This window comes from Arvicanthis niloticus, chromosome 6 (assembly GCF_011762505.2).
Source record: "Arvicanthis niloticus isolate mArvNil1 chromosome 6, mArvNil1.pat.X, whole genome shotgun sequence".
NCBI lineage: Eukaryota > Metazoa > Chordata > Mammalia > Rodentia > Muridae > Arvicanthis > Arvicanthis niloticus.
In genome coordinates, this window is record NC_047663.1 from 61,168,232 (window position 1) to 61,182,781 (window position 14,550).

Below are 14,550 nucleotides of genomic sequence, written 5' to 3' on the forward strand. Positions count from 1 at the left end.
TGGTGGGCTTATTTCCGGGTGTGCAGTACTCTATCTGCGGATTTAGGCTGGGTCTGTGCTGCTTTTATTATTAAGGCTTTGCAATATTGTCTGGACTTAAGAATTCGGATATGTCTAACATTGGTTTGTTTGCTTGTTTTCCTTCACTACTCGGGGGCTATTAAGCTTCCTATGAATTTTAGGATTTGTGGGGAGCCGACAGAAGGCGGCTATCATCCTTGCAGCCATCTTGAGCCATATACCCTGACAAAAGACTTGATTACAATAGCCTACAACAGCTGAGCACACTCTGATAACATCTTGTTTTAGATACCCAGGATTTTCCCTTGGGTGTGTGAGACTTAAAGATGTGTGACTTAAGGGCGTGACTTAGAGATCAGATTTAGAGACAAGGCCTAAGGGCATGACTTAAAGGCTTAGAAGTGAGACATATAAAGGGTGAGAGGCAGACAGAAGAGTTGAGTACAACTTGGAGTCAGTAGGAATTAGGTACTTGGAAGAAGTAACTTGGAACTTGGAGGCACTAGGGACTAGGAACTAGGGATTAGGAACTCAAGACTTGGGACTTGGGACTTGGACTAGGAAGAGAGACTGAGAAATAACCGGAATTGAATCACATTCTGTCTGGTCTCCATTCTTCGCATTCGTCCTCACTCTCTCTCTTGCTGAACCCTGACCCACAGACCTGAGCAGCTTAGGGCAGTGCAGGCTCTAACAACTTAGCCCCCAAAGCTTTTGGCAGTGCAGGTTCCAACACTGACAGAGCGGTCTGCAACATTTTTGGCCCCCAAGCGTGGGGCAGCTCAGGCCGCAACAAGGATTATTTTTCCTATTTCTGTGAATAATATTATTGGGGTTTTGATCAGGATTGCATTGAGTGTATAGCTCATACTACACAAAATAACCTTTTCCACAATATTAATTCTGACAATACATGAACATGGGAGTTCTTTTCATCTTCTAGTGTCTTTGTTAAAATTTTCCCTCGGACTTTTTATTGTAGACATCTTCTGCCTCACTGTTAGGAACGATTCTGTTTTCAGGCTCCTGTGAGTAGGATTGCTCCTTTCTCTCTTTGCATGCTCATCATCATTGTCTTATCACAGCTTCCTAGATATTGATTTGGTTTGATATACTTTGCTAAATATGATCAGATATAAGGGCTTTCTGGCAGTCTTCAGGGTCTTTCTTTGTAGCCCTGGCTGGCTTAGAACTCACTGTAGAACGGGCTAGCCTCCATCTCACTCATAGAGATCCACCTGCCTCTGCTTCCCGAGTGCTGGACCAGGATTTTATATGTAAGATCATATCATCTGCAGATACCAGCCTGAGTCTCCCGTTCCCATTGTATCTAGTTCGTTTCTTTTAGAGAATCCAAGTAACATACTGAGTGGCTCCAGTGAGGGTAGGCATCCTGTCTCAATACTGACTTTAGAGGAAATGCTTTCTGGTTCAGTATGATATTATATATAGATTTATCACATATACAGCCTTTATTTTGTTGAGCTACAATCCCTCTATTCCTTGTTTATTTAGGGCTTTTTCATGAAAAGATGTTGAATTCTGTCAAAGGCTTTTTTTCATCTATTGAGACAATCATGTGATTTTTATACTTGATTCTATTTATTCTTATGCATATGCTTTTGAGTTTGGCCCATAAAAATGTACAAAAAGTTTCTTTATTCTCTTTTTGCAGCTGCATAAAGGCCATGATGTAATTATCCCTGTTTCCTCTTGTAGACATCCCCACCCCCAAGTCTTTTACATTTACAGACATGCTGCAGTGAATAACCTTGATCCTACACTAGTTGACATTGGGCTAGTGCCCTATGAGGCTTGTGAGGATCATTGTTTATCTGTCCTTTTGCCAGGCCAAAGGATGCCATTAGAGCTCTAAAGAAACGGCTCAGCGGAAACCGGAACTACAGAGAAGTGATGTTGGCCCTGACGGTGAGTGTTGTTTCCTGGGAGGGAAAGCCTAGGACACCTACACACCTCTTCCAAGGAACCCCTCTGCCCACTTGAATGGGCCTCAGCATGTAGCCTGTGTTGTCATGGTTCAGCAGCAGCTTCCAGGGGACACTGAGGGTCCCCTGCCTACCTCTGATGCAGGAGGTGAGCTTAAATGGATAGATCTATACCAGGAGAATGTAAGATGTGGATGACACTGTTGAACCCTGCAGCAGTGGGTGGACGCTCAGGACTGAAGATCCAGAGGCCAGGACAGATCTCGTCTGCTTCCAGCCTATCTGAGATACTGGGAGTCAGTTTCCTGTTTATACAGGTGTTCCTCTTTATCTGTCCAGTGCCTTCCCAGGATGGAGAATTTCAGATGTTGATGAGATGTTTACAACCACCTTCTAAAGTGGGCCAATTGTTCTTCTTTTGGGCTCTGAGAGGCCTTGGAGTTTTACCTTCACAGCTAGGGAAGTACCAAGCTGTGGTATGCCACCAGAGAATGGTCTTTTGTTTGAGATGAAAATGAAAATAATACAAAGGTTATTGAAAAAGTCAGCTAAATGACTCCTTTCAGGGCCAATAGATAAGAATTGTGCCCTTCCTTAAGACACAGAGAACTAAAAAGGGTATTTCAGGTGCTATTTCTGACTTAAAAGCTAACAGTTTCTCAGATGCTGTAAAATCTGGGCCACAGTAGCTTTTTAATAGAAACTGTAACAAGTCACCATGTCAACTTCTGTAGGTGGGGAAAGTGGGTTATTTATCTCAAATGCTGCAACATATTTTCTTGTAAAGCAGAGGAGCTGCTGTGATCTCCCATGCCCCCCAACCCAGAATAAAGTCCAAAACTTAATAGGAGAACTCTCTCAGCCAGGGGCTTGGGATTTGCACAGCAGAGGAGAAAAGTTAGTTGAGAAATAGTGAAAGCTTTAATTTTTTTTTTTTACCTCAACATTGGTAGAGCCCAGGATGAAGTACCAATTGTCATGTTTAGTGACCCACATCACTGGGGAGCCAGCTCTGACATTTGTCCCTCTTCATGCCAGCTTCATGGTGACTACTATATATAGGAAGCTTTTTAAGTTGACTGCATTTCCTTGCCTGCCTACAGCATCGATTGGAAGCCTTCATTTGACCTTCCTCATGGACAAGGCTTTTCTGCAAACCTTGGGAGGTCTGTGGACATTCAGACCTGTTGTCCTTGCAGCTAGCTCCTTGCCTGGCATGGTTGGCATGGTCTATGTCTTCCATGATGGCTTCACTTGTTAGTTTCTGTCAGCCCTGTTCCTTGCTGGTGGTCCTTTCCCAGCTGCACATCTGTCCCCGCCTAGGCTGTTAGTATTTATCCAGTGGAGCTAGAGATCCTGAGGGCCTCTCTGCCTGAGCCTTCACATGTGTGCTCCTAACATCTGCTTCTCGTTGCCTAGAGGCCCCCTTTGTTTATTCCATGGGTTTTGGCTGTATCTCAGAAAATTGCCACTGTGCTGCATTCCCTAAAACCCACAGAGTCAGGTTTGCCAAGATCCTTTTTGTAAGGATGTTCTAAAGTGGCTTTGATAGAGAAGACTTCCTGTACCTCCTACATGTAGAGGCTTTGGGCTGCTGCAAGCACGTGTGCACAGGGTATCTTCCAAGGCCAGGATGTGACACACTGACCTTAAAGTCTGCTGTGCAGGAAAACTGAAAGAAAGCATAGCATCCTGTCCATGATCTCCCTAGAAATAGAAGCAGAGATGGGCATTGACCCAGCCTGCTCCCCTGTTTCTAGTTATTTTCACCCAGGCCAGCTTCCGGAGCCTCCTACTGCTGATCCTCACCTGCCCCTCAGGAAAGGGTTCAGCAGCTCCGCTGCAGTGGCCAGAGTCTAGAGAATGAGTAGAGAACCCTAGAGGAGAAGGTACCTGCAGCACACTGAGAACAGAAAGAACTGCTCTGGTTCCTCCTGGCAGCCCCATGGTGAGAACGTTTATCTTGAGGTCATCCAGAGGTCTCAGTAGTTAAGAGCACTGGCTGCTCTTGGAGAGGACCTGGATTTGGTTCCCAGCTCACACCCGATTGCAGAGAATCCAGTGCCTTCTTCCAGCCTTCACAAGCACTGTACACACTTGGTACACAGACACACATGCAGGCAAACACCCAAACACACAAAATAAAAATAAATAAATCTTTTTAAAAATAACTGCAGTTGTGGAGAAGCCCTAATGGTAAAGAGTTTACAACACTTCCTGGGTGCGCCAAGTGACGTGTGGAGCCTCCAGAAGCACAGCAAGAGAAAGAAGGAAAGGGTGCTTGGGGGGCTTCCGAGCTGCAGGGTCTCCTAGGGGAAGTTCCATGGCACTGCTGATCATCAGCTTGAACGTCTGAAACAGCTCAGTGCCTTCCTTCAGTGCTAGCTCAAAGAGCAAGAAAAAGAAAATAGTCCATGACACGGTTGTTGCTTCTGAAGCCTCACAGCTGATGCGTCTGCTTGGAAGAGAACTCAGAGAGGGGTGGGTGACTTGGTCCTCAGGTGGGTCAGGAGGTCAGGATTCCTGAGGATGTGAATCAGAGTTCCTGACTGAGGCTGGGGAAGTAACTCAGTGGTAGAGTTCTTGCCTACCATGCACAAGGTATGTGATCAATCTCTAGCACTGAGAAAAGGACAAAAGAGTTTCCATTCTTCCCTGGGTCAGGTTTTCCTTCCTGAGCCTCTTAGCTTTGAAAAAATAAGGTGCCAAGGTATACTTGAAGGGACCATAGTAGCTATGAGAATAGAATGAAAGTATATATAATATGGAGGGATCTCTCTGTACCTGGTATGTAGCTGGCATTCAGTGTATGTCATAATTGTGAGCCTTTTTTCTCTGCACATTGTCAAGGCAAAAGCCTTGACAGGAACCACTTAGGGACACACATGCAGGCAAACAACCAAACACATGAAATAAAAATAAATAAATCTTTTTAAAAAGATTGCAGTTATGCAGAAGCCCTAAAGATAATGAGTTTATACCATTTTCTGGGTGTGCCAAGTAACGTGTGGAGCCTCCAGAAATACAGCAAGAGAAAGAAGGGTGACTTTCCTTTATCAGCTAGTTCATGGTCACACAGGAACAATGAGGTGGTTAGAAGTGTCCTCTGCTGCTGGCATTGTTCTTGTATGGGCATTTGTTAGCAGACCCTATGAGAGGTGGCTTGGGAAGGGTTGAGTGATCCTGTGGGCTATTTTCAGGAGGAACAGAGTCAGAAAACTGTGTTTGAGGCTGGAGAGGCCCTCCCACTACTCCCAGTACCTCACCTGGGAAAATGCAGGAAGCCATGGATGCAGCAGCCTTTTGAAGTAGTCCTAATAGTTGTCTACCCTGTGCAGGCTGCAGAAATAGTTGACATATGTCCTCTCTAATTCTCCCTGCAAGGGAGAGCTCCTTGCTCCCACTTTCCAGATGAAGACACAGAGGCTGTATGAAACTTTTCTTGGGCCATCAAGGAGGGAGTAGCAAAATTTATGTCTGTCTCCCACTGTCACCTGATCAGAACCTATCAGCCATCCTTTCAAAGTTACTGAGGCCTAGGGACCTCCCCTAGACAGGAGTGAGAAGGGTCTCACTGAAGAAGGGTGGAACCTGAACCTGGCTGGCTGCTGGGGTCCACACACCATTTGTCAAAGGCTACAGCACATGGTTGTTGCTGATTTTATTTGTACAGCAGGGGTATTTTATTTGTATAGCAGGGGTATTTTATTTGTATAGCAGGGGTATTTTATTTGTACAGCAGGGGTATTTTGGGGATATATATTTGCTTTCTCACACACAAGGGTCAGTAATTCACCCAGCAGCCTCCTCTTGCGACAGAGCCTGTGTCCCATTGGCTAAGATCTCACACTCAGGCCTAGAGAGAAGAATTAAAATGTTCATTTCCAGGAACCTCTCAGTCATTTTGACATAATTACAACCACGCAAAACCTATGTCTCGATTACCAACCTAATTGCCTGGTTACTGTGCAGGGCCAGGACCTTCAGTCAACACAGGATTGTCATTCCCAAGGAAGAGAGATGACTGAATTAGTGTGGGGATGTGTGAGGGTTGGCTTTGGAGGGGATATAACAGGAGGACGATCTGGAAGTATGACTGAACAGCTGAGGAACTCAGCTCCCTCCCCTCCTGTTCCCAGTGTAACGACCTCCCCCCAATCCCCCCACAACTTCAGGTGCTGGAGACTTGTGTGAAGAACTGTGGCCATCGCTTTCACCTCCTCGTGGCTAACCGAGACTTCATCGACAGCGTTCTGGTCAAAATTATCTCTCCCAAGAATAACCCTCCCACCATTGTCCAGGACAAAGTACTTGCTCTAATTCAGGTGAGCTGGCTTCCCTCACCCAGTTTGTTGGGTCTGTAAGATGGGGACACGCTCATGCTTTCCCATTATTTCAGAGAAAAAGATACAGATTTGGGGGGTTAAATATTTGTTACAGAATACTTACTTTCTGTATACTCACCTCAGTGGAAGTCCTAAGTGCTGGCTCTCTTGCTGGTTGCCAGAGCCTCCAGGAAGCTTCTCAGTGTCCAGCCTTCTGCTGCCCAGACAAGCAGGCAACAGAAGGGGCTTCAACTGGCCTCTGAGATAACAGAGTATAGTGAAGATCAACAGAGTAGAAAAGACCGTGTTAGAGTCGTGTACCAGGTGGCAAGGGCCAGCTCTGGAATGGAAATGATGTCAAGGGGTGTTTTACTGAAGAGGTTACATTTCAGTTGGACACTGAAAAGTGGAGATGAGTTCAGTAGAAAGGCCAAATGTAGGGGGCATCTCAGGAAGAAAGCCCCTGTGCAAAGGCTCAGAGGTGTCAGAGAACAGTTTTCCATACTTGAGACATACCTGCTATTCAGTAACAACAGATAACCCCAAGCCCAGCCCTACAGCAACAGCTACCTTTTCCCTAGTATCTATAGAGCAGACACTCAGGCAATGTGATTGGAAGATTAGAAGAGTACCCAGCAGGCACTACTGGGGCTGAGTACTCCACTTGCAAGATGGTGCCCAGACATGGCTGGTGGGGAAAGCTACAGTTCCTTGATAATGTGACCAGAGCCCTGTGTTTCCCAACACGAAGACATCAAGGAAGTCACACGTCACACCTTTTCTGTCATTCTGTTTGTTAGATAGGAATCACTAAGTTAAGCTTCAAGAATTTGGAATTAAGAGATGAGTTGAATATGTGTGCATGTTTTGAAAATTGTCTTTTGGAGAGCAGAGTATAGTATAGAATGTCTGTCCAGGGCTGTGCTTGGGGTTGGGGGTGGGATGGGCAGAAGGTGAAGCAAAGATGGGTAGAGTTTATGGATTGTGTGTGCTGAGGGCCTTGGAGTTGGTCCTGAAGAGGTAATGGGGGAACCATTAAACATTTCAAATCGGGGTTATAGATTTTAGACAGATCTTAGAGAGAGCACCCTACTGGTATGACATCTGACTCCATAAGCACATCCAATATGGATGAGTAAGGCATGTGCGGGAGCCGGGATGAGAGGGAGACCAAGTCAGATGTGAGCATGACTCCAGCGGGGCAGTGGCTGGTAGCCTGGCTTAAAAGACTGGCAGGCACACAGAGTGAGCAGGGATCATTGTATGTGAGAGTGAAGAGGAGCCTGCTGCTCTGTCTAGGGAGCCGTCCCAGCTCCTGGAGCACTTATCTCCTAGTTGGATATCTCCAGATGTGCCTGCCGCAGAGAACTCCTACCCTGAAGCACGAGTCTGGCTTTCTTAATCACATCTCCTTCTTATGATCTTCAAGTGCAGTTTTGCTGTCTTTTCTATTCAACTCGGTTCCCTGGGAGCCCTAGAATGCTATGTCCCTAGGGTCTTGAGCACTTGGTTGTCACTATTGAATAGTATTTTTTTTTTTTTTTAAATTAGGGGATGAATGTAGCTCATGAGGCTGAGAGAAAGGGCAGGGTGACAGAGCCCTCGCTCATGCTCTGCTGTGATTTTGCACCCCACCCTCAATCCTGGAGTGTACTTCCCCAGTTCCACCTACTCCTATAGCCTCTCCTGAGATTACAGACTTCCAGGGACATGAATGGTAGCTTTCTCTTACAAAAGGTGGGACATCAAGCTTAAACTTTGAATTCTGGGTCAGGTCTCTACAAGGTCCACACTAGCTACAGAACTGGAAGGAGACATCCATTGAGGGCTAGCTCACCTGAGGACTACCCAAGCTGCTGGGTAAATACAGCTAACTTGACAGAGTGATCTGCTGAGGGAAGACAGGACCCCTTCACTAGCTGGGTCCCACAGTTCTCTGCCCCAGAAGTGCCTGTTTCTTGCCTGCTCTGACCTTATAACTTTCTCATCTGGTCACTACTTCCCTAATCCTAGCTCATCCCAGGCCCCGCCTCAACACTTCTTACCTTGGGCTGATGCAGTAACTTCTGGCCATCTTCCTTCTCTATACCATGAAGGCTGGGTTTCTGCCTTCCTGCTCTTGGCCATGTAGCACAGGGATCTACCTCCACCCCTCCTCAGTCCTCCTCCCACTGGCTGAGCAGCAGCTGTGTACACTAGCCTAAGGTCTGATGGTGGGAGTGAGCTATAGCTTATCAGCCTTCCTAATGGACATGGGTGCTTTATGTTTGGAGTTGCTGCCACAAGCCTCCAGTGTATGTTCTTGGGGAGCACATGCATTGTTTTTAACTAGGCATGTATTGAGTACATGAAGCTGGCAGTTTCACTTCAGTACCGTGAGAGAAGGTACTGGGTCAGGAGGTGCCAGGATTTGTAGCTGTTCCACACCCTCACCAAGATGCCACTTTCTGTCATTGCAGCCTGTTTGATGCACTTGGGAAAGTGCTTCACCATGTCATATTTAACCACTTTATTGACTATATAAGTGATCGTCAGTGTTCATGGGCTTGGCAGCTGTACTCAACCAACCATAGCTAGAAACTATGGAAGAAAAGATAGCGTCTGTACTGAGCACACACAGATTCTTGTCGTTACTCCTCAAGCTATTTATATAACATTGACACTTCACTGGTAGTCTGAATAAATCCCTAAACTAAAAATCAAGAGACAACACTGAGCTAGCTCATACAATGACCAGATTAGCCACAGACTTTGGTATCCTAACAGATCCTAGAACCATTCCCCTCATGGATACTAGGAACAACTATCCTCTTAAAAACTGAACCAACAAGCCAGGGGTGATGATACACCTCTGTAATCTCAATTGGGAGGAGGCATCCAAGGTCAAGGCCAACCTTGGCTACATCATTTTAAGTTTGAGGCTAGCCTGAACTACATGAGACCCTGCCTAAAAAAAAAAAAAAAAAAAAAAGAATGAATTAGAGTGGTAACAATCATTGTTTTTTCTTTACAGCTGTGAGTAGGTAGTGGCCTTTAAGGCAAATCCTGCAGGATGGGAAAGTGGTTTTGCTAATGATGCAGCTGCCAGTATAATCCAAGCTCTTCCTTAGTGCTTACTAGAGTAAGCACTAGCTTACTAGCAGTGCTTGGGAAGTAGGGTCAGCTTAGTCCTGCCCTTGCCCTCAGGGAGACAGCAAGTTAAAAAGAGAGACTGGGGTTTGCTGTCAGCTGGAGCTGAAGCCTAGCTAGGAAGGACTGGAGCTGGCCTTTGACTATTGGGAATGATGGAGTGCGCCTTGCCCTAATTTTCCCATTCCAGAGAAGCCGCCTGAATATATAAGTACTTGAAAAGCTTTGAAGTAAGAAGCTACACAGACAAGCCCCACCAGCTTCCTACCATGAAACATGCTTCAGGCTTTTGGGGTGGGGATGGGGCAGAGAGGGGACATCATGGCTCTCATTCCCAGCCTGAGCCAACTGCCTCTTATTTTGCCTCAAAGATGGAAGCACAGTTACTGCTATACAGAGGGATGGGGCAGCTTTTCTGAAGTCTGTAGTTCCTGTGGTGGTGTAGGCGAGAGAGCTTGTTCTCTTATGTCTGCCTGCTCCAACCCTTCATTGACTTTGAGTCACAGGCGTGATCGGCTTAGAATTGGCCATAGAAGTCGCATTTTCAATTGCATATGTTTGCCATCTGCAGCCCTCTGAGCCAACTGTGAACAGAATCTACCAGTTGGGTCCAGCTTAGTGTAGATCACTTGCTAGGCATAGGGAAGACCCTGGGTTCCATCTAGCAAGATGCACACAGACCCAAGCACGCACACTCTGCTGTCTTCCTCCTGTGCTCCATTCTGCCCCTCAGAAAAGTGAGGCTTTCTCTGCCTTCTAATGTGAAGGCTGAAGTTATGTTTTAAGTTTAAATTACTGTGCTTTAAGAGATCTATAAAACAATCAAGAGATTTTGGAAATAATCTTTTGGTTCACCAGCAGCTGGTGATTGCTGTTCCCAGTGCCTGAGGGAGAAAAAAAATCTATATAATAAAATGCCTCTAACCTGTGAACACTACTTGCCCAAGGACAGATAACTTTCTGGAATGCTGGGAGGGAGCTATTATTCATGTAAGATATCAAGCCACGTGTTTTCACTTCTGTAAACAAGTTTGGTTGCCCCAACTGCACAGGATGTGCTTGATCACATGTACATAGGACAGATGTCAGGGCATATGCTTGTCCCCATTGGATGAAGGTTGGGCTGGAGAGGAAGGCTGGAAAGGTCTGAGAGACTGTTCTTTGATAGTATCTGATGCCTGGTGGCACCTGAGCCTCATCACTGGGAAGCAAGCTAACTACATAGCTTCAGGTGAAAGCCTCTATTAATTTCTGGGTACATTGTCCTCTAGGAGCAGAGAGCCTATGCTGGAGCATGAGCAGAAGAGGACAGAGCCTCCTTTTGCCCAGAAGTATCCTAGGACCCGTAGTTCAAATGAGCACTTATCTCTTACTCTGAACCTTGCTGCTAAAAAACCTTGAGGACGATAGAAATAGACAAAGTGTGGTCATGTTGTGTCTGCAGTTTTGCACACAAAGCAAAGCACAAATTGACCTTTGTCCTCATGTTAGTCCTGCCCTTGGGTCCTTCAGTCACCAAATACTGAGGCCACAAATAGGAAAAGAGGGAATTACATAGAGATCTTGGCTCCTAATGAGGTGGCCACCATGTCATTTGCCAAACAGCATGGTGGCAGAGAAGCTAGGAGAATGCCAGCACTGTACTGCCTGGAGCCTGCGTTCTGACAAGGCGGTTACTAGGGAAACATCCTGCCTCTACCCACTCTACTGATCCTGGGCCTCAGTTCAGGACTCGGGGTGACCAACACCTCCCAGAACTTGCCTCAGCTCCCCAAGGAGGATTCTTCTCTGGCTCAGCCTGCAGCAGGCACCCTACTTTATTATGCTCATATTAGTTGCTGACAGCCTCCATGGCCATCTCTATTCTCTGAAGTAGGAAAATAAAGATGCTTAGTAACTAAGAACTTAATTAAATTTAGTCTGACAGTTATTGACTGACTGCCTTCCCTGTACAACGGTAAGAGACCTGTGTGTACCTTTAAAGATGCCTGACCTGGTTGGGGAGACAAGAGAAGTTATCTAGGCATGTCCTTAGAAGATGCTAGAACATGTGACAGCTATAATTTGTCCCATCTCCATGTCCTCACATACACTGTTCTTTAAAATAAGTCTTCCTTCCCTCTTCCCTCCTCTCTCTTCCCTCCTTCTTCCGCCCTCCTTCCTGTGTTTGTCCCTCTGTTGGCATCTGACGCTTATTCAGGGGAGATTACTGTTGTGAGCATATGTTTTGTTTTCAGCAGTCTGGCCTAGGCTGCCCAGGGGTCCTAGACAGGAGCTGGCACTGTGGCAGGCGGGGTTTAGGGTATATTAACCAAGACTTCTTGTCTACAAATTAAAGCCAACTCTGCTTGCCTAGCTAAAGAAGAGAGTTTGTCTTGACAAAGCAGGACCTCCCAGAAGCCCTAGTCACCTTGGCCAGGGTATGGCTGGACCTTGGAAATGACAGGTGGAGTCAGGAAACATTCATGTCTTCTCTCAGCATAGCAACTGTTTTTTTGTAAGACAAGCTATCTCTGGTCCTGAGCCACCTATCAGTCTTAGATTTTCAGAGGGGCAATTGTCTTTACAAGAGAAGGATCCAGTTCTCTGTTATGTCCAGGGTTGAGATCTTGGCAGGAGGATAGTCCCACCTTGGGACATGTCCCAGTTCCCTAGGGCAGGCACAGTTCCTGAGTATGTCTGAATATGAGGAGTCCTGAGGAGTATGTACCTAGAGAGAGCAGCATGGAGCAAGGAAACAGTAAGGAGGTCCTCAGAGCCATTTGTTTCTCCAAGAAAACAGAGGCAGGAAATGGCACCAGGAAAAACTACCATGCTTCCCTCCAACCTTTCCCAGTGGGCTGTGAGTATAGTTTTTAGATTCCTTAAGTTGATTTTTATTATTTCTTTTTATAGGGCTGGGCATAGGACCTGGGGCTGATGCATGCTAGGCAAGTGCTGTACCATTAACCCACATCTCCCAAGTTTGCTCCTTAAACTGAAAGCCTGGAATTGCAAAACTGAACTGGATTTTGAATAGGGAACAGATTTCATGATGCTGGAAGAATAGATGAGGCTGAGGCTATGAGGCTGTGTGGGTCCAGGAGGGTCTTGCCAGCCGCCTCTGTAGGTACCTTTAGATGCAGAAGAAAGGATTGGCAGAGATAGGCTGTCCTGGTGCCATGGTGATGTAAAATCCCTGAGTATGCATATTAAATTAATGCATCAAGGAGAGAAAGCCAGGCTGACAGTGTTGTTTGTAGTGTGTAAGATACATTGGATATAATTAAGGAAGCTTTTGGGAAAATGGCCTTTTAACTTCCAGTGGCTCTGGTGGTTAGAGATTGAATTTCTGGAGCTCCCTCTGGATTGGCTGGAGCTTATGGCTGTAGGCCATTAAAAGCTGTGATGGTGACATCTCTAAAAAGTAGCATCTCCTCCTTTGGGTGCATATTGTAATAAAGGGGTGGCTCTGGGGACCCTATTTCTGAAGAGCCTGTTGAATAATTTCTGCATTTGATTTCTCTGTAACTTCCAAAGAACAGGATTTTTTTGTTGTTGTAATTGTTAAGAAGTTTGTGCATCACCAGAAATGGTGATCTGTTCACAATTTTCTTGCTCCTTTTTGTCCTCTCCTCATTCAAGAAAATCTGCTGTTGGAACTTTCTGTTTCATTTTTATGTTTGGGCAGATACATGTTAAAACTGTCAGCCACACAATGTAATAGAAAAACACCAGGTTGGTACAGGACTCCAGGGAGGTGGGGTGAGCCCCAGCCACTGACTGTGGGTGGTCTGGCTCCCAATGGACTCTTGTGCCCCCCGGGCTGAAATCATGTCACCTGTCAGTGACAGGACCAGGCCAGGCAAGTTTTAGCACTGACTGATCTGCTGAGGAAAACTAGAGTCAGCCTTGGCTTTTCAACACGCATCAGTTTCTCCTTTCTCTTCAATTTGCCTATGGCCTCTGCCTCCACGGGGGTGTCAGACATGCAGTTGGGAGGCATTCAGGTAAGTCTTCACTTCCTTCAACAGCACTGGCAATTGATTTCCTTGAGATGGGGCAAATGCCTGCATCCTAGTGTGTGCAGGGAACTTAGTGCTATTTCTCTGCCACTTCTCTAAGGAACTACATGCTGAATAAGTTTTATGAGTTTGTTCACATTCAACAGCATCATTGAAATCCAGGGCTTCAGCAGCTGTGCCTTGCACTGACTGCAGGACAGGAGCAGAATAGGATTTGCCAGTGTAGTGTGCCTTGTGTGGGCATGTCTGGCAGCACCAGCCACAGAGAGGGTCGGGCTAACTTTCCAGCCCCTTGCCACTGTGTGGAAGGACCACTTGTACCTCCTGACAGGCCTTCCTCTCTCCTCCCAGGCATGGGCAGACGCCTTTAGGAGCAGTCCTGACCTCACGGGTGTTGTACACATTTATGAAGAACTGAAGAGGAAGGGAGTTGAGTTCCCCATGGCAGACTTGGATGCTCTGTCTCCTATCCACACACCCCAGCGGGTAAGCTTCCAGCTAGTGTTTTCTAGAAAGATTGCCTGTGGAACAGCCAAGTGTTATACCAGCCTTTTGCTGATGCCTTTGCATTATTCAGCCTGTCATGTGTTCTTAAAGCTCCAGGGCATTTCTTTTTAATAACAAGGGGGATGCAGAGGGAGACAGCTGGGTGACTGGTGATTAAGTGGCAGCAGTGTCTCTCCCAGTTTCACACTGACAGTGGAGGAATATGGAGAGGGTTCTGTTCCGCAGTTTTCGTGGAAATGGCTGCTCTGGCTGAGCCTTCCTGTGAGGGTCATTAGCACCTGCGTTACAGAAGACTATAAATGGTGTGAACGAATCTGTCCTTATTTCTTGTGGTACCATGGGGTAATGTTTGCTCATCAGAGGCAAGGAGCAGCTCTTAGCATATGGTACAGTGTGTAAATCAAGTGGATAATCTCTTTACTTTTAATATGGTGCTGGAGATAAAACCCAGGACCTCGTGCATGCTAAGATCACATTCTGTTACTAAGCCACATTCCAGCCCAATCAGTGCATCTAACATGTATTATGAGTATGGGCATTCAGCATCAGTCCAGGCATTCTTGAATTCTGTCAGCTTTGGGACTTGGAACCCAGAAAAGGCCTGTTTTAAAGCATCCT

The 14,550-nt window shown here is 46.2% G+C and overlaps 1 protein-coding gene across 5 annotated transcripts in view; it reads left to right on the forward strand.

Annotated features, from left to right (window-relative positions):
• Positions 1 to 14,550, forward strand: part of Tom1l2 (target of myb1 like 2 membrane trafficking protein) — a 122,169-nt gene that overhangs the window by 71,766 nt on the left and 35,853 nt on the right. For all 5 annotated transcript variants that reach the window (XM_034507378.2, XM_034507379.2, XM_034507380.2 and 2 more), the window contains 3 exons: positions 1,872 to 1,950; positions 6,143 to 6,292; positions 13,777 to 13,911. In XM_034507378.2, coding sequence (XP_034363269.1) covers positions 1,872 to 1,950; positions 6,143 to 6,292; positions 13,777 to 13,911 — 364 coding nt within the window. The remainder of the gene's footprint in view (positions 1 to 1,871; positions 1,951 to 6,142; positions 6,293 to 13,776; positions 13,912 to 14,550) is intronic.